Source organism: Schistocerca piceifrons, chromosome 3 (genome assembly GCF_021461385.2).
Source record: "Schistocerca piceifrons isolate TAMUIC-IGC-003096 chromosome 3, iqSchPice1.1, whole genome shotgun sequence".
In the NCBI taxonomy this organism is placed as follows: domain Eukaryota; kingdom Metazoa; phylum Arthropoda; class Insecta; order Orthoptera; family Acrididae; genus Schistocerca; species Schistocerca piceifrons.
The window spans coordinates 639,686,209-639,709,836 of NC_060140.1; the positions used below are offsets into that span (position 1 = coordinate 639,686,209).

At 44.8% G+C, this 23,628-nt stretch overlaps 1 protein-coding gene and 1 non-coding gene across 2 annotated transcripts in view; both read left to right on the forward strand.

Annotated features, from left to right (window-relative positions):
• Nucleotides 1-23,628, forward strand: part of LOC124789617 (esterase FE4-like) — a 125,407-nt gene that overhangs the window by 67,506 nt on the left and 34,273 nt on the right. Inside the window, exon 7 of the mRNA XM_047257037.1 lies at nt 14,409-14,575. Within this exon, the coding sequence (XP_047112993.1) occupies nt 14,409-14,575 (167 nt within the window). The remainder of the gene's footprint in view (nt 1-14,408; nt 14,576-23,628) is intronic.
• Nucleotides 11,974-12,047, forward strand: Trnaa-ugc. Its single transcript has one exon. It is a non-coding gene; the product is annotated as a tRNA-Ala (tRNA).

Here is a 23,628-nt window from a genome sequence, read left to right on the forward strand (position 1 = left end):
ACACTCCTTGCGTCCCTGACTCTCCCAAAGCCTTGATCTTCTCATTACTCATATTGGAACACTAACAATCATAAAACACACAAATTAAAATACTTTAACTTAGTTCTTACGTCTTGCCAACTTGATTCCCAGCACTGTATAGCATGTGCCATAATGCTTACACATTATTGCTACTGATTCTGTACATGGTGCTGAACGATCTTCCAAGTTATGCTGCATACATCAGATAGGTACTAGTGTATCTTGTCCCTCATTACCTCTAAGGTGTAACAAATGCACCAGCTTCTAACTTTTTTAAAAAATCCACCCAGAATTGTAATCAAGCATCTTCTCCATGGCAAAGATACTTCAACAACAATTAAATGTCTTGACCCACTGTATCAAAGACCATAGGTTCAGACATTCCACTGAAAAGGCAAGTTGTAAGAGACTGGCGGAGATGGGTTGGGGGGGGGGGGGGGAGGGGGGGTGCCTCATGAAAATTAACCAGCCTGTAATTCCATTCGCTTTCTTATGGTACCCCACAATAGCACTACACAGGAAGCGGCAACTTGGTAGAGGAATTTGATGGCCTCCTGCATGTTACTGTTCCGCAGTGCTGACAGAATGCAGCATTGGCTTTTCAGTGGCCTATGACGTAGCTGCTTCCGTCATTGGCGACTACAGCTCCAGGCAGCTTCGGCCAGCTGCACCCATGTGTATTGTGGTGCGACTCATGCACCCAACGCTGTCTAAAAGGCGCAACACCGGTGAAATAGTGACACTGACCCACTGGCCCCCAGTCACTGGCCGACGAGTTTGTTTTCCAGGGCAACCAGGACCAAACTAGTGGCAGCCCCAGGTCCTGCCGTCTCACGGCAGACCACCCTGATGCAGTATCAAGCTGTGCTTCGTGAACAGCATTCCAGATGGCGAAAGGTGACGCAGCCCCTAAGTAACACAGCCGTGATGTTAACAGAAGTGACTTACTATAAAATATCGAAGTATTTGTATGCCTCATAGCTGTGCTTGTTTGGGCTTTGCTATGCCTTTGCTGCACATGTATTTCTACAGTGAAAATGCTTAGTTTTTTACGATGACGTATGTACATATCTGAAGATTTTAAAGTCTGACATGTACTGACGCGAAATCTGTGGAAGTATCACTTGAAAATGGCCCGAAGGCTGAAATCGCAATTGTGAAATAAATAATTTCTACAGTCAACCGTGAATATGACGCCCTTTGAAAAAATCTACGTGACTGTGATCACTGACCATGAGAAATTAATCAATGCACTAAACGGCCGTCAGTGTGGAAAAGATTATGCTATCCACCACTTGGCTACTGCTGTGCCAACCGTTTCCACACCCTGCCAGGCTGGCTTGCCTCGCAACATTGCGAAGCCTACATTAAATTTTGTGAAGCATAACACCTGTATTTGTGCGTGGATGGTGCTACTGCAGTTCACTTCCAACTTCATGCATTTATGATCAAATATGGTCGTTGTGCAACAATAATAAAATCATGTTCTCAGACTTGGCTCTATACGAACTATCCACCGCTCACGATGTGGCTCACGAATTGATTACACGAATAGTCTGCCACACACTTCTCTCGTAAGCAAGTGCTTTGTTGAATCTGCATTCTTGTAATGCTTGTACATCCCATACTGATTTAGAAATGAAGTTTACTTGTGGTGAATTTATGACCAAATATGCAACGTATAATTCTGTAATACCACTGTCAGTATGCCTGTTCGCTATTTCGTGTGACCCGTATTGCTTCTGATTACATGAAATGTGTGTATTTCCGCACAGTTCAACAGTAATTACTTTCATTCTCTGCACGCTGTTGGCCTAGATCCAATCTCAGTCTTCTTAGTATTCCTAAATGTGTAAAACACGCACTGGAACTCATTTGTAGCATGGTGTATGAGCAGAATGACCACCTTCAGCAAATGATTTTTACAGATGGTTATTATTCGTACCAGTAGCAAAATCTTATCGATAATGGTCATGATGACAGAACTTAGTAACATGATCTTTTGGTACTACCTTTCAAACGTTAATGGATTTGCAATCCAGATAGACTATTTTTATGCAATATGCATAGTCCAAGGCTACGGGGTCGTCTGTAGATCCAGCAACGGCAAGCAACGATGTATGCGTAGTGCTACTCGGCATGCACAAACGCACACTTAGTGGTGTATATTTATTATTGAAGTATCAGTCCTGATGTCCCTAAAAATGCGAGATATTATCCCGAGCCCAATAACCATATGGAAAAACTTGATGTTACTCTAGCATATAGGGTATCCGTCATTTATGAATATCGTTATGCATATCGTTTTAAGTGGAACTAAGACGTGTCTAACTCAGACTTAGGAACTTATTCGAGTGCCTATGCACCCTCTGAATCAAAATTATTGCTGGATAGATAACACTTAGTATTATACACCCACATGTTTAACTGTGCTTAGTCTATTGTTCGTACTGGTAGTTTTTAGTTTCTAGTAGAATAGAATAGATATATAATCATCTAGGTGGTCGGTAAATACCGCGAATCAGCCCCTGCGGGAATTCCATCTGGGTCGCGGTACGGATCTCGCTATCCGGACGGACAGCCTCATATTTAGGATTACTGTCCTGTGTTGGCTGTGTGGGAAATTAGGTATGGGCTCTCTGGACATACGCACTGGGTGCCCTTTGCAGTCCCGAGACACAAGGCAGAGATCTGGGTTGTAATCTCTTCGTCTGGCGACAGATCTGAAAGTTCTCAAATTCTTGGAATCATAAACCAGGCATAGCTTTACGTTTTCAGCCCAGTCGCTGAGCACAATACCACGTTCTTGTTGCAAGCATAGGACCAATGACCATCGTGACTATTAAAATCTCCATCATAAATCGATGGGTGGACAGTGATAGGCAGAGCATCCACGGCACACTTGGTGGCTTGTAAATATTATTTATAACGGTCTCCTCCATTTGTATCGAGACATACTGGAATTCATTTCCTGTATTTGTTGAAATGAGGCAAGCATGGTCGGTATTGCTCCTCACATAGGTGTGCACACTGTGATGTTTAGCAGCAATAAGATTTTAGCCATAGATCCTACCTCTTTTACGCAGGTCATCCACAGTTGGAGTATGTACTTCCTGCATTAGAAGAAAGTCAATATCATTATCTACAAGGAGTATGGAATTATCTACAAGGAGCTTTTAGCTCGACTAATGCCTTCTCTGTTCAAATGACATATTCGGAGTGAAGAGTGAAGTCTTTTAATTAGTTGGTCCTGAGAAGGTTCATTTTTAAGGCTTTTTTTATTCTGATTTGTCTGCATGTTTGTAGCTAGGAAATCCAATATTTGTTCTAGCTGCCAATTCGTACCAGCCCATGTAGCATTACCCAGAGTGCACGAGTAGTATTCTACTACGTACGCGGGCTAGTTTACACCCCCGCTCTCTCTAAGGTCACAGAGGTACCATGAGGCCATGATTTCGTAAGTAGAACTAGTTTACTTTTTTGCTGCACTGCAGATTATTTGGATGGCGGCGACATGTATACTGGTACAGGCAACAAGAGCTTGTGTCTTAGGATTTTTTTAAACAGGAGGTTGCTCGTGTTACGGACAGATTTGTGATAATACAGTGTGTGAAAGTGAAGTGACGTTCTTAGTAAATCGTATACGAATCGTGTACACATCGCCGTCAGCAACCTAGTTATTAATACGGAGCTAGCTGTCTGTTTATAACAGGCATCCGGTGGGTGACAGACACACAGGGGGAGCCTAGAGCGCTCCCTTTATACGGCTTCAAAGGCTGAGTCGATTCGAAGAAAGGGAGATGAGTACGGACTTGTCTCCTTTGTCTGCCGACAACACCCCACCGTCTCCGACGCTGGCCGCAGGCGAGGACACAGTCTGCGACTTGGGCAGCGTGAGGTTCGGAACCGACAAAGTCGTCTGCAGCTGGACCATCTTGGACTACAACAATTGGCCTCAAGGGGTGGACGAAGTGAAGTCACCCAAGTTCTGGCACTGCAGTTCCAGCGAGTGGTGTATGGTGCTGTCGAAAGAGAGAGGTGGAGCCCCTCCACGCCCACACAGGCATGATGGCCAACTCAAAAGGTCTACTGCCATCTCTTCATAAGGGTTAGTTTTCACTAGAGTGAGGTGTGGCAGGATGTGGGTATTGCGATATTTGCGTGCGTCTGGTTACGGTTAACAATTAATACCTGCTCATCTGGAGGTACATTGGGTCGAAGTTGAACGAAGGGAAGCGGTTTAAAGGGCAGAGGAAAAAAGTGCCAAGGCAAGAGCCAAGGGAAAAAAACCTCTGCGATAGTTAGGTCGGGTGGTAAGAGCAGTAGCGGATGTCTTGCTGCCTGCCATAGGTTATGCAAGGGCAGGCTTTGTTAGTAGTCGGTATCATGCATGTCGATACCTTTGATGACGTGCCGTGCTGTTGCTCAGCGGCTGCCGCTGGGTGCCAGTGTTGAACTCTCGATCAGCGTCAGCAACCTGCCAGTTAGATTTATCATCGTTTTTGTGTCCGATAGTTCATATAGCGGATTCACAGTGTAGGTTGATGTTGGCGATTAGTTTGTGCGTCAGTGGGCGAGCGGTTTCCCTGCCGTGGATTGTCAATCGGCTCTGATAGCAGCTGGTAATTTCCCGTCAACGTTGCTGATACGCAGGGGCTTGCCGACGTTTGTCGCTTGTTGGTGTATGTTAGCTTGCCGTAGGTGGTTTTGCCCTAGCTACTAGTGTCTTTGGCCACTTATGCTTCCACCTATGGTTGTGATCGTAGTTTCCCAGAGTAAAGATGAAAGGACTGTTCGAGAGTCTCGAGTTCCTGTATAGGCGTGTGGCGTGGTTTTTGAATACTTCCTTGAGGTTTTCAAGGCGGTATTCTTTGTGAAGATCCACGGTGCGTGTGTAGCGTGGAGCGTTGCTAATAATTCGTAGCACCTTGTTCTGTATGATCTGCAGGCGGCGCAGTCGTGTAGGAGCTGCATATCCCCAGACGGGAGCTGCGTACGTCATCAGAGGTCTAATCAGTGTCACGTATATGGAGCTCGACACCCTCCTATTCAGTGTACTTTCCCTGTTGAGCATTGGGCAGAGTTGTTTGAGCCTCAAGTGCGCTTTGTTGGCAACGTATTCGATGTGGTCCCCCCTCATGTAAGTTTCCGGTCCAGCCAGACACCAAGATATCTGACTTTCTCTCGAAAACGTATTGGGCGTGTATGTAGCGTTATCTGTCTACTGTGTTGATGTTTGCGCAATAGTTACGGTCTGCGTGTAAACATAACTGCTTCGCACTTGTCGAAGTTTACTTTAAGAGGAGGAGGAGGAGGAGATTAGTGTTTAACGTCCCGTCGACAACGAGGCCATTAGAGACGGAGCGCAAGCTCGGGTTAGGGAAGGGCGGGGAAGGAAATCGGCCGTGCCCTTCCAAAGGAACCATCCCGGCATTTGCCTGAAAGGATTTAGGGAAATCACGGGAAACCTAAATCAGGATGGCCGGAGACGGGATTGAACCGTCGTCCTCCCGAATGTGAGTCCAGTGTGCTAACCACTGGACCACCTCGCTCGGTTTACTTTAAGACGCCATCGTTCCGGCCAAGGCTCGGCAGTTCTGAGTGCCGTCTGTATTCGTGACGGTTTCCAATCTTGCGCAAGGATGGCTGTGTCATCCGCGTAGATGGCTAACACCGTGTTTTGAGTTGGTGGGATGTCGTTAATGTACAGGTTGAACAAGATGGGCTCTAGGATGCTTCCTTGGGGTACTCCAGCTTCGATACTATGTTGTGTTGATTGTTTGCCCTCCACGTCAGTGTTGAAACATCTGTCCGTGAGATATGAGTGTATGAGACGTACGAGTCCGTCTGGGGAACCAGCTTCGGTTAGTTTGCGTATAAAGCCGTTGTGCCAGAGACGGTCGAAAGCTTTTTCGATGTCCAGGAACACGGCCCCTGTGGCTTTGTTCATGTTGCAGCCGTGTATTATATGTTCGACTACTCGGAGGAGTAGTTGTGTTGTCGAGTGGCGATTCCTAAAGCTGAATTGCTCCAGTCTTAGGGTGTCATTGGCGATGCAGTGCCTAGTGATTACCGTCTCAACCCCGCTGATAGAGCACAGCAGACTCATGGGTCGGTAATTTTGTGAGAGGGAGTGGTCTTTCCCTGGCTTCCTGAACATCAAGACCTTGGCCGCCTTCCAAAAGTCAGAGAAGTGTTGCTGTTTTAGGATGACATTCGTTACGTGTGCAAGGTATTCTACAGCTCTATCCGTGAACTCCTGGAGGAAACGATTTTGAATGCCATCAGGTCCAGGGGTTTTCCTAGCGTTGGTATGCTTGGTAGCCTATGTGATTTCGTTTCTGCAACGTGTCTTAGGAGGACACCAATCAACAGGTCCTGGACAAAGGCTTGGGGAAAACGATTGAACATAATTTGTTACCAAGAACTCTTTAAAATAATATATTCACCAACAACTCAAGGCTCAACAAAAAAAGAACGAATTAGAGTTTAAACTTGAGCTTTCACCCTTTATACAAAGGCATTAAATGTGAAACCCCAGAAGCGACGCAATTTAGATATTCTTTAAAGTTTTCACAAAAACTTACCGTTCATCAGAACATTAAATATTAATAATTTACGTCGAAAGTCATGCCGGGGCACGCCGTAACTTTAAAATTACAATAAAGTAATAGAGCGGCCCTACGTCAGGTCAGGGCACAAAACCGCAGACGACACAGCAGACTCCAGACCAAGCCCACCGTGACAACAAGCCGACAGAGGACAGGTAGTGCACTGCAACGTACACAGTGAAGCTCTCTTAAGCGGTGAATAGGTTAAATAAAGCCAAAGCTTTTGCCTCGGTGCTAAAAGAAATCCAATAACTAATAATAAATCAATATCAAAGCGCCACTGAAGGTTAGCTCACCTCGTGTGACAACTTAAAGTTAACAAGTTCGATCCGGCCAGTGTGGCCGAGCGGTTCTAGGCGCTTCAGTCTGGAACCGCACGACCACTACGGTAGCAGGTTCGAATCCTGCCTCGGGCGTGGATATGTGTGATCTCCTTAGGTTAGTTAGGTTTAAGTAGTTCTAAGTTCTAGGGGACTGATGACCTCAGATGTAAAGTCCCACAATGCTTAGAACCATTTTGAACAAGTACACACGTAATTCCTACCGGCCAAGGATGAAAACTACTATAATCTTAAATGCATAACCAAAATCAACAGCAGCGCGGTGTAGCCTCGTGGTCCGAGGTGCCTTACCACGGTTCGCGCGGTTCCCCCCCGTCGGAGGTTCGAGTCCTCCTTCGAGCATGGGTCTGTGTGCTGTCCTTAGCGTAAGTTAGTTTAAGTTACATAAAGTAGTGTGTAAGCCTCGGAACCAATGAACTCAGTAGTTTGGTCCCATATAAACTTACAACAAATTTCAAATTTTTTTCAGTATCAGGACAATCTCAATAAATGTAGACGCATCCCTCAAACTAGCATCCACAACTCTAGGTATTCCAGTGACCTTTTATTAGCTTGACGATCAAATCAGAGGTTCTTCAGAATTTCAGTTGTCCCTATGGAATTGTTTTTAGGACAGTTTACATATAATTTAACAGAGGCGACATCATTTAAGCATCATTTTTCTCAACGGTTGTAATGGTATCTAAGGGGAAACAAAAATCTTACTGGCTGCTAGAAACAAGCAAGTGCCAGTTAATAAAGCGGATCTCTTTTCTAGAGCCTAAGATAGAGACAAGATACGCCATATAATCAGCCATAGGATTCTAAGCCTTAAAAATAAAGCACCAAAACAACAGTCTGCACTTTATTTAAAATTGTGCGCCCAGAATTAAAAAAATTAGCCTAAATACAAGCCAAGGTCCCCACGGGAGAGAGCTGAGCTCGTGCCTCAAAGCGTTTCAAAGTTCCGTTAAATGGGATAGCGCAGCACAATAAAAAATTGAAAAAGGCAAATCGAAGGCCAGCGCCAAGCAGCTTCAAACGTAACCAACAGTAGACAATGCAGAAAAGTCGCTGGAGAACATACAAATGACGCTCACCATGAACATAAGGCAGCGAAACCGGGCTCTTTCCTCGACCAAGGAACCCGAAGAAGGCGTTGGCTCAGTGCCCGGCAAAATCCTGAGGTGAAGGCGTTCCGGTCGTCTAGTGCAGAAGAGGACACGGCCGGTGGGATTCGCCGAATCGCTCCAAATTCTCCTGGAGGAACTGTGAGAACGAGTACAGCCAGCAGGGCACGTCAACAGTCGCACCGCTCAATTCGCCGAGCAAGAGATATCGAACTCTGTGCACGGCTGATGTACATAGTTTGGATTATTTACAGGTCTTGTAGTGATGTCGCATTCTAAAATTGCAAGAGTATATTTCGTGTTACATGTCTTTTAATTCTGATTGGAAGCACAGGCAGATCACGCCCATCGTCAGTGTGCCTCCAGGATTGTACGGTTCACGTGTAGAAGGGGGGCGAGAGGAGGTTATATAGCGGTTACTCAGCATGGCATCACTCCTGTCCAAGTTTGAACCAAGCCACAGACTACCGTTACCCGTTACCGAGTGGTGGAAACTAATCAGTATTTTCCTACCCACATTGATTTTCATGGTTATTTTCTAGTCTTCTAGCAATATCCCACACTTACCGGTACTGCAATAGTTTATACAGTGTTTTGGTAGGTTATATACCATCCATTTTGGCTGGGAACTCTGTCGGACTGAGACTGACGTTGTCCATCCAAAACGCTACTTTTTGAGAGCGCCATGGTTGGGGGAGCTTGATTCTGACTGGGCCGAAGAAAACGAAGGTGGGAAATGCTTGGCGCTTATCTGAAAATCAGCGACATACTTCCGGCGACGTGCTGGGATCCATTTGCCATGGACGGGATGGCTCTGCCTGTAGTGTCTGCTATTTTAACGGAGATGATAGTGCATATTTCTCATTCGTGAGGGGGGTGGGAGGGGGGATGATGGGTGAGTGGCTAGTCTAGTGTTGGGCAAACATGTAGAGCGTTCTTCTTCATGGCCCGGGGGTCAGTGAGGCTGGCAGCTGCAGTGGCAGAGTGTTGTCTACCCTACAGCTGCGGCACTTTCCGCTGGAGATATTGGTCACCGCTCTAGGTGCATATTTTTCTCTCTCTCTCTCTCTCTCTCTCTCTCTCTCTCTCTCTCTCTCTCTCTCTCTCTTCGCCCGAACAGGACTTGAAAGGTCCAAAGGTACCGGCTGACCGCCGTGTCATCATGAGGCTATAAGCATCATTGGATGGTGATATGGAGGGGCGTGTAGTCAGCACACTGCTCTCATCAGTTTTCACGACCGGAGCCCATACTTATTAGTCTAGTAGCTCCTCAGCTGGCCTCACGAGAGCTGAGTGCCCACTGGTTACCAACAGTGCATGGCAAACACGGACGGTCACTCATTCAAATGTTAGCCGAGTCCGACAGTGCTTAACTTCGGTGATCCGACGTGAAACGGCGTTATCACCGCGGCAACGCAATACCATTGGCGCGTATTTTGCAGCAGTGTGCTAGTTCTTATACACTCAGCATCTTTTCTTGGATATCGGTAAACTTCAGAAATCACCGAGCTAGGTGGCGCAGTTGTTAGCACACTGGACTAGCATTCAGGAGGACGACGATTCAGTCCCGCGTCCGGCTGTCCTGATTAAGGTCTTCCTTAATTTAAATAAATCGCTTCAGGTAATGGCGGGATGGTCCCTTTGAAAGCGCACTGCCGACTTCCTTCGCCATCCTTCCGTAATCCAATGGGACCGATGACCTCGCTCCTTGTTCTCCCCCCCAAAATCAATCAACCAAACCTCAGAATTTTGCTATAATGTAATAAATTTACCATGACAACATAACTTCCTAAAATGCGCTCGTTTTAACGCATAGACTAAGAGCTCACACAAACTACTAATGTAGTGCTGGCATAGCAGCGTCTATCTACTGCCCTCCTGACACAAATGTCAATCAGAAAATGAGTCTCGAACCTTGTTAAACCCAAGTGAAGAACAGTGACTGTAAACCTGATGGGAAATTATGAAGCTCATACACTCAATACAGGAATGCTGGATTTGCGATGGGTGATCATGCACAGTTCCGAAAGGGTGGACTAAGAACGCCCCACCACGCCAGTGCTATCGTTAACCTTCACCGTAAATTATTGACCCGACTACCTTGGTGAACCCCGCCATTAGGCGAATGGCTCTCTGATACTGGACGAGGGCTTCTTGCTGTTGCTACTATTCCTGTCCCTGGTCGTCTGCTAAGATGCCCTTTATGCCATTACTACCAGTCAACTCTTCTGATACGGTCTCCTTCACAGCTTTGCGACGCTCCCCTTAATTTGCTCACCTCAGTTCCTAACCACCGACTCCACTAAATTTAGTTGGTTCTTATGCGCTTATATACTTTCCTGGCTAACAGTGCCTGACTGCCAATAGTGGAAAATGCAAATACAGTCCGATATTCTCCACCTGTGCCGTCCCGAAACGCAACGTGTTGTTCCTTTTCATGCACACAAAAATCATCCAAAAAAGCAAGTGAGTCCATCACCATGTTAAACGAAAAGAAATAAAGCCATATAGAGCTTAGACAGAATAGTCACTGTGATCCGACGTATTTTAATAAATACTTTGCCAGTCAAAATTGAACCGTTGCAGCCGCTAACTTCAGCATCAATCACATATTAAATGAAAGAGTGGAAGCTGTCAGCAAGGCTAAGGGTGAGCAAACACCATATTGAATTCCAGCATTACCGATGGAGGGCGCCACGAACTTGAAAGTCATTTTCAGCTAGATGTCCGAATACTTTTAATCACATAGTGTATGTCCGTTGCTGATGCATGTCTAATGCGTAATATCTTCCTTCCCAACACAGTATTATAATAACTTTTCTCCTCGTTCAAACTGTTCATAATAGTACACTTCCGTTGGAAATAGATTAAACTGGAATGTGTATAGAATTTGCTTTGACTCATTAGTGTTGTGTGGCGTCGTTATCTCTACCAACAGGGGAAAAGTGTTCTTTCGTAACACATGCACTATAATGTCATACACACACACACACACACACACACACACACACACACACATACACTATTAATGTAATGGTGGCCTAACAATGACAGACAAATCGTGTATGTCCAGGCAAATGCTGCTGCACTGTGATTGGCTGTGAGCATAACGACATTAGTGCGCTGCTGAAGCAACACTGCTCTGTTGTGGCGAACGTCACCATGACGCAGTGCAATGGTGTCGTGAACGCAGAGAGCAGTGGCATGGATCTCAAATGTAATTGTATAAAATTGCGGAAAAATACGAAACGTTTAGAGAAATAAGCAAAATTTTTGGAAAATGTGGAAAAATATCAAAAATGGGGAAAATAGGAAAAATTGTGCAAAAATGAGTATTTATGTAACTGCGTTGGTATGGTCTCTGCTGGCGCTTCGAGCGCCATATGTCTCGTAAATTTGATTTGGTACTAGCAAACAAACTTCAAGGGATGTGACTTAATGTAATTACATTAATTTTCTTCGACAAATAGACACATGCTGATTCTCTCGCTATGCTGCACAATTACAGAGTGAAGCCACCCACTGAAGTGCCCCAGTTGTAAAAGATGAAGATGGGGACGGGTGCTTGAATGTCGTTGGTCCAGGAGAGAGGGGAGGGGTGCTGGGAGAGAGGGGATGGAGGGGGTGGGGATCTCCCTGATTACCTGGAATGCAGCACATACACGTGCTAATGGTTTCCTGGTTCCCTGTGGAGAGGGGCTGTGGAGGGACGTGACTCTGATAATAAGTCACCCAAGTTTTACTTGTAAACAAGTTTTCTTAATCTCATAAAGGCTTATATTATGCAGACAAATAGGTACATTACATATGTAGAATGTGAACAGTTGGGAATGTGGGTCTCACTGGAAGCGTGCAAGGGATAAGTCCCTGTAGTTGCGCAGTTCATCTGTATCCTCGGTGGCTCAGATCGTTAGAGCGTCTGCCATGCAAGCAGGAGATCCCGGGTTCGAATCCCGGTCGGGGAACACATTCAGCTTTCCCCATCGAGGTATATCACCAGCACCTGTCGGCAGCTGGAGGTTTCAATTACTTATCATTTATTCTAGAGAAGCGGCACAGTCATCAATGGTATCTGTTCTTTCGAGAACAGTTACTATCTTCATGTAAATACAAATGACTTGTTGGTTCTGTTAATTGACATAAATGGACGAAAGAAATGAAACACGTTGAATGATACTCCCTACACTCCAGCAAGAGACTACTGCAAAAAGCAGTCAACTGATAGAAAACTAATGCACAAGACCAGATCGGCAGTTGGAATTATATATTCTCAAATAAATGAGAGCTAACGTAATTTGCATACCTTCACTTCCTTTTGCCTTACAGGACAACCCAGCTAATTAAAGAGTTCAGTAGGCACAAGGCGGTAGAAGAACTATTTTTGGCAGTAGATAGAAGCGCATTCTCTAGAGATCTGGAACATCATAATATTCTGAGACAAATTTTGCAGTATATTAGCTCCATGGTGCTGTTTACAGCAAATAAAGAACATCTTTTGTAGTAAAACTGTAATTAACTCTACCAAAATACAAAGTAGAAAATAATTCCCAAGTGAACGTTGCCTTCTTGAATGTAGAATAATGTCCCTTATTTTGAAGTGAATGTCTTCGACTAGTTCCCATCTGGCATGAAGCAAAAAATTAAAAATCCATAGAAATTCGTAAGATAACTGAACACACCTCTTACTAGTCACTTTTTCAACAAGTTATCGGGTCATCTGGGTTCAAAAATTCTGTTGGATATCCTGTTAACTGTAAAGCGCTACGTTTCATTTAGTCAGTACAGGTAGCTTACAGGCTCTTGATTATTAACGGAATTTGAAACATCTGATTCGCTTTGTTATTTTATGTCTTTACTCAATGCAAGAACTCTTTAACTATGGTATCTGTTGTGGCTTGGCAAGACAGCCAAGCCACTATGAGAGGAAGCCGAAAGGCACGCGTTTTAGCTCACGCAGGCTGGCGTGAGGTCTGGAACAGGACAAGGTAATTAATATAGCCAATAACGTACGTAGCTGCTGGAATACTTAAGTTTAATCCACAATTGCTGAACATCGCTCGTGACGGTACATGTTTTACAGCATCAATAGTAACTGGTAATGGCGCCTTGCTAGGTCGTAGCAAATGACGTAGCTGAAGGCTATGCTAACTATCGTCTCGGCAAATGAGAGCGTAATTTGTCAGTGAACCATCGCTAGCAAAGTCGGCTGCACAACTGAGGCGAGTGCTAGGAAGTCTCTCTAGACCTGCCGTGTGGCGGCGCTCGGTCTGCAAACACTGATAGTGGCGACACGTGGGTCCGACGTATACTAACGGACCGTGGCCAATTTAAAGGCTACCACCTAGCAAGTGTGGTGTCTAGCGGTGACACCACAGTATCTATAGAAAAAGATAACAAGAGAAAAAATGAAGAGTCGTGTAAACATCTTAAGCACTGCCTCGTTTCACTGAGAGGGCGGTGAGCGCTTATATGTGACCTTGTACCTATTAAATTTAGTTTGGTGGTGAGATTACCATCGTTCAAAAATATTTTATCCGTTTCAGTAACGCTAATACAAACATCTTATCACGATCTCCACTGTTTCGAGCAAGTAGAAGTAAGGATGGCTGCTCAGCTATTTCTGCACCTGGTCTGACTACCGGTTAAAGGTTTTCGTATATTCAACAATTCAAAACTACTTGACCTCTTTTCTGGAGGAGAAATAATCGTAAATTCTGTCTTGTCTTAGTTTTTGAAGTGATATTTCAGATGAACTATTTTTTACATATAGCATTCTGAATATGGGTGATTACTATCCTATTATTATTATATTTGAGGTTCCTTTCTACTGCCGCGCGAGATTAGCCGAGCGGTCTCAGGCGCTACAGTCATGGACTGCGCGGCTGGTCCCGGCGGAGGTTCGAGTCCTCCCTCGGGCGTGGGTGTGTGTGTTTGTCCTTAGGATAATTTAAGTTAACCAGTGTGTAAGCTTAGGGACTGATGACCTTAGCAGTTAAGTCCCATAAGATTTCACACACATTTGAACATTTTTTTCCTTTCTGTTACGCGTCTTTGGCTTGCCATAAAATTCTTGTAAGTAATTCTACTGTTTCGTATTCTTAAATTCTAATTATTAGTAGACTCTATTATATTAATTACATACAGCACTATGACTGCAAAAATCGTTTGGGATGAATACATACACTTAACCCAAACGAACTTTGGTAGTGTTTTTCAACCTACCTTAATATACATCCTATAACAATACTAAACTTTTCTTTAGGAAAAGTTAGGTATTAAACTCATGTTTTCATCTTACTTTTGTTACATCCTGTTCTGTCTTTCAGCTATCCTCGGAAACGACACGATGATGCAAGAGTTACAGCAGGAGAGCAAGAGGCTGCTTCCTTTAGTGTTATCTTACGACTCGTCGCAGCAGGCGGACTTTATAACCGAGAAAATTAACGACTTCTACTTCCCCTCTGGGGAGATTACTCCAGACAAACTAACACAGGTAAGTAGATCTCTTTGCAAAATTCAGTGACACGTTTTGCTGTGCCCTCTTCAACTGAGCTGTGAATGTGTAAGTACGCAAGATAAGCTGTTTGGGAAACTTATAAATAAGTACTTTGCTCCGTAGAACTACAGCTTTATCAGAGTTTTACTAGCACCTTTATCAGGAACGAATGCATCAGCATACGAGATTCAAATACTTGAGAAAGGGATGAATGCAAGCGTTACTCTCGGACATGATCTTTACATGAATGTATTCCATATTTATACATCATTGAGAACTTACAGACGTTGTACCAGCTACTACAAACACGAAATGCGTGTAGAATATTCTGGGAACCATATGTTTGTACTTAACAAAAAATGGTTCAAATGGCCCTGAGCACTATGGGACTTAACTCCCGAGGTCATCAGTCCCCCAGAACTCAGAACTACTTAAACCTAACTAAACTAAGGACATCACACACATCCATACCCGAGGGAGGATTCGAACCTACGACCGTATCGGTCGCGCGGATCCAGACTGTAGTGCCTAGAACCGCTCCGCCACTCAGGCTGGCTGTACTTAACACTTTACTGCAAAGAAAATAAACGATATATGAACTTGGCAAGAACTCTGTGGGTAAAAATGTGAAACATACGTTATAATATCGAACATTTAAGATGATGTACAGTATGTGTGGGTTATTAACAACTTATGTATGCAAGTTACAATAAATTAATGGGACAGAGAGTAAAAATAGACACAAAACTGAAAAAAAAAACAGGTTCAACAGGTAGTAATTCCGCACAAAAGATAATGAGAATTTAGTGAAGACTCGACAGTATAGAAAAGTAAATTAGGTAACAAACATAACAATTGAAACTTCCTGGCAGATTAAAACTGTGTGCCCGACCGAGACTCGAACTCGGGACCTTTGCCTTTCGCGTGCAAGTACTCTACCAACTGCGCTACCGAAGCACGACTCACGCCGCGTACTCACAGCTTAACTTCTGGCAGTACCTCGTCTCCTACCTTCCAAACTTTACAGAAGCTCTCCTGCGAACCTTGCCGAACTAGCACTCCTGAAAGAAAGGATATTGCGGAGACATGGCTTAGCAACAGCCTGGGGGATGTTTCCAGAATGAGATTTTCACTCTGCAGCGGAGTGTGCGCTGATATGAAACTTCCTGGCAGATTGAAACTGTATGCCCGACCGAGACTCGAACTCGGGACCTTTGCCTTTCGCGGGCAGATTAAGGTAGGAGACGAGGTACTGGCAGAAGTAAAGCTGTGAGTACCAGGCGTGAGTCGTGCTTCGGTAGCTCACTTGGTAGAGCACTTGCCCGCGAAAGGCGAAGGTCCCGAGTTCGAGTCTCGGTCGGGCACACAGTTTTAATCTGCCAGGAAGTTTCATATCAGCGCACACTCCGCTGCAGAGTGAAAATCTCATTCTGGAAACATCCCCCAGGCTGTGGCTAATCCATGTCTCCGCAATATCCTTTCGTTCAGGAGTGCTAGTTCTGCAAGGTTGGCAGGAGAGCTTCTGTAAAGTTTGGAAGGTAGGAGACGAGGTAATGGCGGAAGTAAAGCTGTGAGTACCGGGCGTGAGTCGTGCTTCGGTAGCTCAGTTGGTAGAGCACTTGCCCGCGAAAGGCGAAGGTCCCGAGTTCGAGTCTCGGTCGGGCACACAGTTTTAATCTGCCAGGAAGTTTCATATCAGCGCACACTCCGCTGTAGAGTGAAAATCTCATTCTGGAAACATCCCCCAGGCTGTGGCTAAGCCATGTCTCCGCAATATCCTTTCGTTCAGGAGTGCTAGTTCTGCAAGGTTCGTAGGAGAGCTTCTGTAAAGTTTGGAAGGTAGGAGACGAGGTACTGGCGGAAGTAAAGCTGTGAGTACCGGGCGTGAGTCGTGCTTCGGTAGCTCAGTTGGTAGAGCACTTGTCCGCGAAAGGCAAAGGTCCCGAGTTCGAGTCTCGGTCGGGCACACAGTTTTAATCTGCCAGGAAGTTTCATATCAGCGTACACTCCGCTGCAGAGTGAAAATCTCATTCTGGAAACATAACAATTATTAAATAAATGTACTTCGGCAAACAAAAATGAGCTAGAATCATCAACTTCGTCTTGAAGTCGACTTCAATCTGTGTTAAAAACGAGTTAAAAATTTGTCGATCTCAGACATAAGAAATAGAAATAAACACCATTGGCCATTGCTCGCTGCATACCACAACCGAAGTGCGTTGTTTAAAACGTAGTGCCCAGCGTGGCCGAAGCCGAAGTACTCCTGCAGTGGGTCGTGATCAGTAATTATGGAAGCCCTCACGAACTGGTGTAAAGACATTGGGTAGTCCCTAGAGCAGGCTAACACATTTGACCCATCAGGGGGGTAGTCACCTGCACAAGGAAGTCAGTCGGCAGCTGATGCAACAGGGCGAAGGCATCAAGTTGTCTGCATACCGCCCTCAGTCCAGAAGGACGCCTGCAGCTACCAGAGGCAAAGTGTCTTCGGAAGGCGACTGGATGCTTTATTAGACTGTAGTGCTCTTCGCCTCAAAATTAACAGCCGGAGAAGATGGTCCTACTCGGCATCACATACACACCCCAATACGGTACGTACAGAGAACATCGGCGAGCATCTGAGAATGAGGGTCTCATTTCGTTCTTACGAAAGCCTGCTGGCCTCTACATCTCCAGACGGTAGAACAGGCTATAGCGGCTAGGTGTGGCCACTGGGAGACCATGACTTCATTTTTAGGCATTTGTTACATGAGCCAATCAGGAGCTGAAGAATTGCCCTACTTCGCCCTTCAGAGGCCTTTTCCAGCCTTCAATGCTTTCGTCAGCTTCGTGACCAGGCGCTCCCCTCTGTATGTCATCGTTTTGCTGAGTGACACAGGAGCAGTTCATAGGGACCGACTAAGTCATGCTGGTACAGTACAGCGTAGAATATACGTGTCAGTCCTACAGCTCCAGTTACTGTTTGCGGGGTATTGGGAGAATCAGGATTGAGAGAGAAGTCCCTCAAATTATCACCAAACTATTACCAGCAATCAAAGCGCAATTTTTCAGATCCTTGAACTGGGAAAACGTATCTGATCTTCGTTGTCTTATTTATATTACTGGGCTACACTGATGGCTAAAAGAAACGTAACACTAAGAAGGAGTTGTGCAACATAAAAAAAATTGGTAGAGGTGTTTCCACCGGTGAAGGATGACGTCCAAATTTCATGTCAGCCGCATACAAATGCAGCTAGTTGTCCCACTACGAAGATGCAAATCAGGTTTGCTTTAAATACGAGCTGTAACTGTCGCGAGCACTAGTTACACTACTGGTCATTAAAATTGCTACACCACGAAGATGACGGGCTACAGACGCGGAATTTAACAGACAGGAAGAAGATGCTGTGAAATGCAAATGATTAGCCTTTCAGAGCATTCACACAAGGTTGGCGCCGGTGGCGACACCAACAACGTGCTGACATGACGAAAGTTTCCAGCCGATTCCTCATACACAAACAGCAGTTGACCGACGTTGCCTGGTAAAACGTTGTTGTGATGACTCGTGTAAGGAGGAGAAATGCGTACCATCACGTTTCCGACTTTGATAAAGGTCGGATTGTAGCCTATCGCGATTGCGGTTTATCGTATCGCGACATAGCTGCTCGCGTTGGTCGAGATCCAATGACTGTTAGCAGAATATGGAATCGGTGGGTTCAGGAGGGTAGTACGGAACGCCGTGCTGGATCCCATCGGCCTCGTATCACAAGCAGTCGAGATGACAGGCATCTTATCCGCATGGCTGTAACGGATCGTGCAGCCACGTCTCGGTCCCTGAGTCAACAGACGGGGACGTTTGCAAGACAACAACCATCTGCACGAACAGTTCGACGACGTTTGCACCAGCATGGACTATCAGCTCGTTGATCATGGCTGCGGTTACCCTTGACGCTGCATCACAGACAGGAGCGCCTGCGATGGTGTACTCAACGACGAACCTGGCTGCACGAATGGCAAAACGTCATTTTTTCGGATGAATCCAGGTTCTGTTTACAGCATCATGGTGGTCGCATCCGTGTTTGACGACATCGCGGTGAACGCACATTGAATGCGTGTATTCGTCATCGCCATACTGGCGTATAACCTGGCGTGATGGTATGGGGTGCCATTGGTTACACGTCTCGGTCACCTCTTGTTAGCACTGACGGCACTTTGAACAGTGGACGTTACATTTCAGATGTTTTACGACCCGTGACTCTACCCTTCATTCGATCCCTGCGCAATAATTCACGACCGCATGTTGCAGGTCCTGTACGGGCCTTACTGGATACAGAAAATGTTCGAATGCTTCCCTGGCCAGCACATTCTCCAGATCTCTCACCAATTGAAAACGTCTGGTCAATGGTGGCCGAGCAACTGGCTCGTTACAATACACCAGTCACTACTCGTGATGAACTGTGGTATCGTGTTGAAGCTGCATGGGCAGCTGTACCTTTACACCCCATCCAAGCTCTGTTTGACTCAATGCCCAGGCGTATCAAGGCTGTTATTACGGCCAGAGGTGGTTGTTCTGGGTACTGATTTCTGAGGATCTATGCACCCAAATTGCGTGAAAATGTAATCACATATCAGTTCTAGTATAATATATTCGTCCAATGAATACACGTTTATCGTCTGCATTTCTTCTTCGTGTAGCAATTTTAATGGCCAGTAGTGTACCTTTGAGTTTGGATTTCGTGAGTTTGTTTTTGGTCAAGATTGCCTTTAAGGCAGCAAAGAGGACATTATCAACATCTCACTGATTTTTAATAAGGTCGTGTAACTGGGTCACGAGAACTTAGATGTTCCTTTTTCGATATTACAGAAAGACTTGAGGAATGTAGTCACTGTACTTGGTGGCTGGCAGCCGTGGTCAAGAGAACGTACAGTGGCAAGAAGACCGGGCTCCGGACGGCCGTGCAACACTACCGCGGAAGACCATCGTACTCGGCGTATGGATCTCGTGCATCGTAATGCAAATGCAGAGCAATTTGAGCAACACTTTGCAACACGGTGACACAACGAACTGTTGCAAATCGGTTACTTCAAGGACAGCACTCAACCAGACGCCCTGTAGCCTGCATTCCACTGACTCCAAACCACCGCCATTTACCACGTCAGTAGTGTCATACGAGAGTTAATTGGAGGGTAGGGCGGAGGTCTGCTGCGTTTTCCGATGAAAGCTGATTCCGCCTCGATGCCGGTGATGACGGTTACACTTGTTATTAATGTACCAGCTTTTCACATTTGCAATGGTTTATCTCAGGCTTACATTAACCTGAGATCCTGAAAAGTTAATCACTTACACATGTTACCTAGATAGAAGTATTCCCTAGATGTCATTACTCTACATTAATAATTTTTTGGTGTTGTGATTTTTTTCGGCCAATGTATGTAAACATCAAAGGAAAACTGTCCTGAAATGCTTATAGTAATTAATAAGTGTTTCCAAGTGAAACTTCGTCTGTGTAAACATTGGACGACTGAACAGTGGAAAAACGTTGTGCGTAGTGACGAATCACGGTACACAATGTGGCGATCGGATGGCAGGTTATGGGTATGACGAATGCCCAGTGAACGTCATCTGCTAGCGTGTGAACAGTAAAATTCGGAGGTGGTGGTATTATGGTGTGGTATTGTATTCCATGGAGGGGCCTCGCACCATTTGTTGTTTTGCGTGGCACTAATGCAGCACAGGCCTACATTGATGTTTCAAACACCTTCTTCCATCCCACTGTTGAAGAGCAGTTGGGGGATGGCAGTTGCATGTTTCAACACGATCGAGCTCCTGTTCATAACGCACGGACTATGGCGGAGTGGTTACATGACAATAACATCCCTGTAATGGACTGGCCTGCACAGAGTCCTGACCTAAAACCCTACAGATCATCTTTGGCATATTTTGGAACGCCGAGTTCGTGTCAGACCTTACCGACCGACATCGATACCTCTCCTCATTGCAGTACTCCGTGAAGAATGGGCTGCCATTCCCCATGAAACCTTCCAGCACCAGATTGAACGTTTGCCTACGAGAGTGGAAGCTGTCATCAAGGCTAAGGGTAGGCCAACACCATATTGAATTCCAGGATTACCGATGGAGGGCGCCACGAACTTGAAAGTCATTTTCAGCTAGGTGTTCGAATACTTTTGATCACATAGTGTATGTCCGTTGTTGATGCACATCTAATGCATAATATCTTCCTTCCCAACACAATATCATAATAACTTTTCTCCTAATTCACGCTGTTCATAATACTACATAGGCTATCGTGTTTATCTCAAATACCTCATTTACAAAATGCGTCTAATACTGAAGTGTAAGCTGTAGTGTAATATACGAACATACAATATAAGTTATTGATGGTAAAAATGTTGAAAACTGATGTAAAAACCTTAGTCGACAAAATGTGATCCTTTAGTATTGTGGTAGGGTGTTATTTACATTACTTACAGCTTCCATCTTTTCTAGTGCGTTTTCAGACAATTTTTACGCATGTTACATATTTCCCAGCGTCCTGAATACTCTATGATGTTTCTGTAGACGATCCAGCTGTCATTTTCTATCACGCACAAAATTCCGTCCCATAAACTGCAAGATATTTTCGGACGAGCCTTAGAAAATTTCCATGCGCAACTAATGTCCTCTAAATCTATATCTACAATCTGCAGATCACCTTGTGGTGTGTCTCGGAGCGCACTTCCTGTACCACTGTCACATATTCCATTTCCTGTTCCAGTTACGAATAGTTCGCGGGAAGTACGATTGCCGGTAAGCCTCCATGTGGGCTCGAATCTCTGATTTTATCTTCATGGGTTTTTCTCGAGATGTACGTAGGATGAAACAAAATATTGGTTCACTCTTGTAGGAATGCACGCTCTCGGGACTTTCACAATAAACTACGCCTTGATGCAGAACGCCACTCTTACAGCGTCTGCCACTGAGTTATAGAAACGAAATGGAGACGTTAGTTGCCATTGGGCATTGATGTGTATCAATAGGGAAAGTTGAAAATTAGTGCTGGACCGGGACTTAAACCTGAACAATTCCGTTTCTAGGGAACGATCACCTCCACCATCTCTGCCACGGTCCCTGAGCGTCTCAAATTTCCAGCTTAACCACACGATTCCGACGTAGTGCTGCTACCTGTTATTCCCATTATTGGCAGCGTATGGCAGATTCCTTTAAGAGGTGTAGCGTATTATCCATCCGCACTGAAGGTATCATTGGGATGCCTTGTCCGAAAGAACACACACACACACGCACACTCACTCACGCACCGTATAATGGTTGTTCATCTCTGTAATGCTTTCGTGACAATTAAATGAACCTGTAACGAAACGTGCTGGTCGTCTTTGGATCTTCTCTATTTCCTCTCTCTCTCCTGTCTGGTACGGATCCCATACTGACAGGCAACATTTACGTATTCGTCGACGGCGTGTGACAGGCAACATTTACGTATTCGTCGACGGCGTGTCTTGTAATCCACTTCCTTTGCTGATGGACTTTCCTGGGGTTCTGCCAATGAGCTTTAGTCCGCCATCTGCCCTAATGGCGGTTAATTTTACGTGGTCGTTCCATTTCACGTTGTTCCTACGCAAACTCCTAGGTACTTTATGAAAAAAATTGCTTCTAGTGATTGTTCCACAGTCGTATAATCATACAATAAAGGGTGTTTCTGTAAATGTATTCGCAATACGTAACATTTATTTATGTCGAGGATCAGTTGCCTCTCCCTGCACCAAGCTTCGATCCTTTTCAGGTCTTCTTGCGTTTCACTCTGGCTGTCTACTCTGTATACAACTGCGTCATCTGCGAAAAGCCTCATGGAACTTCCGACGTCATCTACTACGTCGTTTAAATATTATATATTGAGAAAATTAATGGTCCTATAACAATCCCCAGAGGCACGCCAGAAGTTACCTTTACGTCTGAAGACTTCTTTACCTTCAGAACAACATGCTGTGTTCTGGTTACTCTTCGATCCAGTCACGCTGTTGATCTTATATACTGTACGCTCGTGTGTTTCACATTAGTTAGCAGTGCGGAACTGTATCGAATGCCTTCCGAAACACGATATAAATGATAAAAAATGCTCTTAACGCCTTTCTAAGAGACGGTCTACACTCCTTCCGATCTGATCATGTATGCATTGAAAAGATGTGGTATGATTTCAAAGAGATAGTATCTACGGCAGTTCAGAGATATATACCACACAGATTAATACTTCGTGGTACTGCTCCCCCATGGTACATAAAACGGGTCATATCGCTGTTGCGGAGGCAATGAATAAAGCATGCCAAATTTAAAAGAACGCAAAATCCACAAGATTGGAAAAAGTTTTGCAGAAAATCGAATAATAGAGCGTACTTCAATACGAGATGCGTTTAATAATTTCCACAATGAAATTCTGTCTCGAAATCAGGAAGAAAACCCAAGGACATACACGGAGCACACCAGTGGCAAGACACAATCAATACCTTCACTGCGTGATAACAACGGTGAAGTCACTGATGACAGTGCCACTAAAGCAGAGTTATAAAACACGGTTTTCCGACACTCCTTCACCAAAGAAGACGAAGTAAATATTCCTGAATTCCAATCAAGAACAACTGCCAGGGTGAGAAACATAGAAGTAGACATCCTCGGTGTAGCAAAGCTGCTTAAATCACTTTCAAAGGCAAGGCGTCCGGTCCAGGTTGTATACAAGTTTCTTTCAGAGTATACAGATACAATAGCTTCATATTTAGCAGTTATATACAACCGCTCGCTCACACAAAGATCCGTACCTAAAGACTGGAGAACTGCTCAAGTCACACCAATACTCAAAAAGGGAAGTAGGAGTAATCCGATGAATTACAGACCTATATCACTAACATCGATTTGCATTAGTGTTGTGTTACATATACTGTTACCGAACATTATGAATTACCTCGAAGAAAACAATTTATTGACACATAGTCAGCACAGATTAAGAAAATATCGTTCTTGTGAAACACAACTAGCTCTCCATACTCATGAAGTAATGAGCACTATC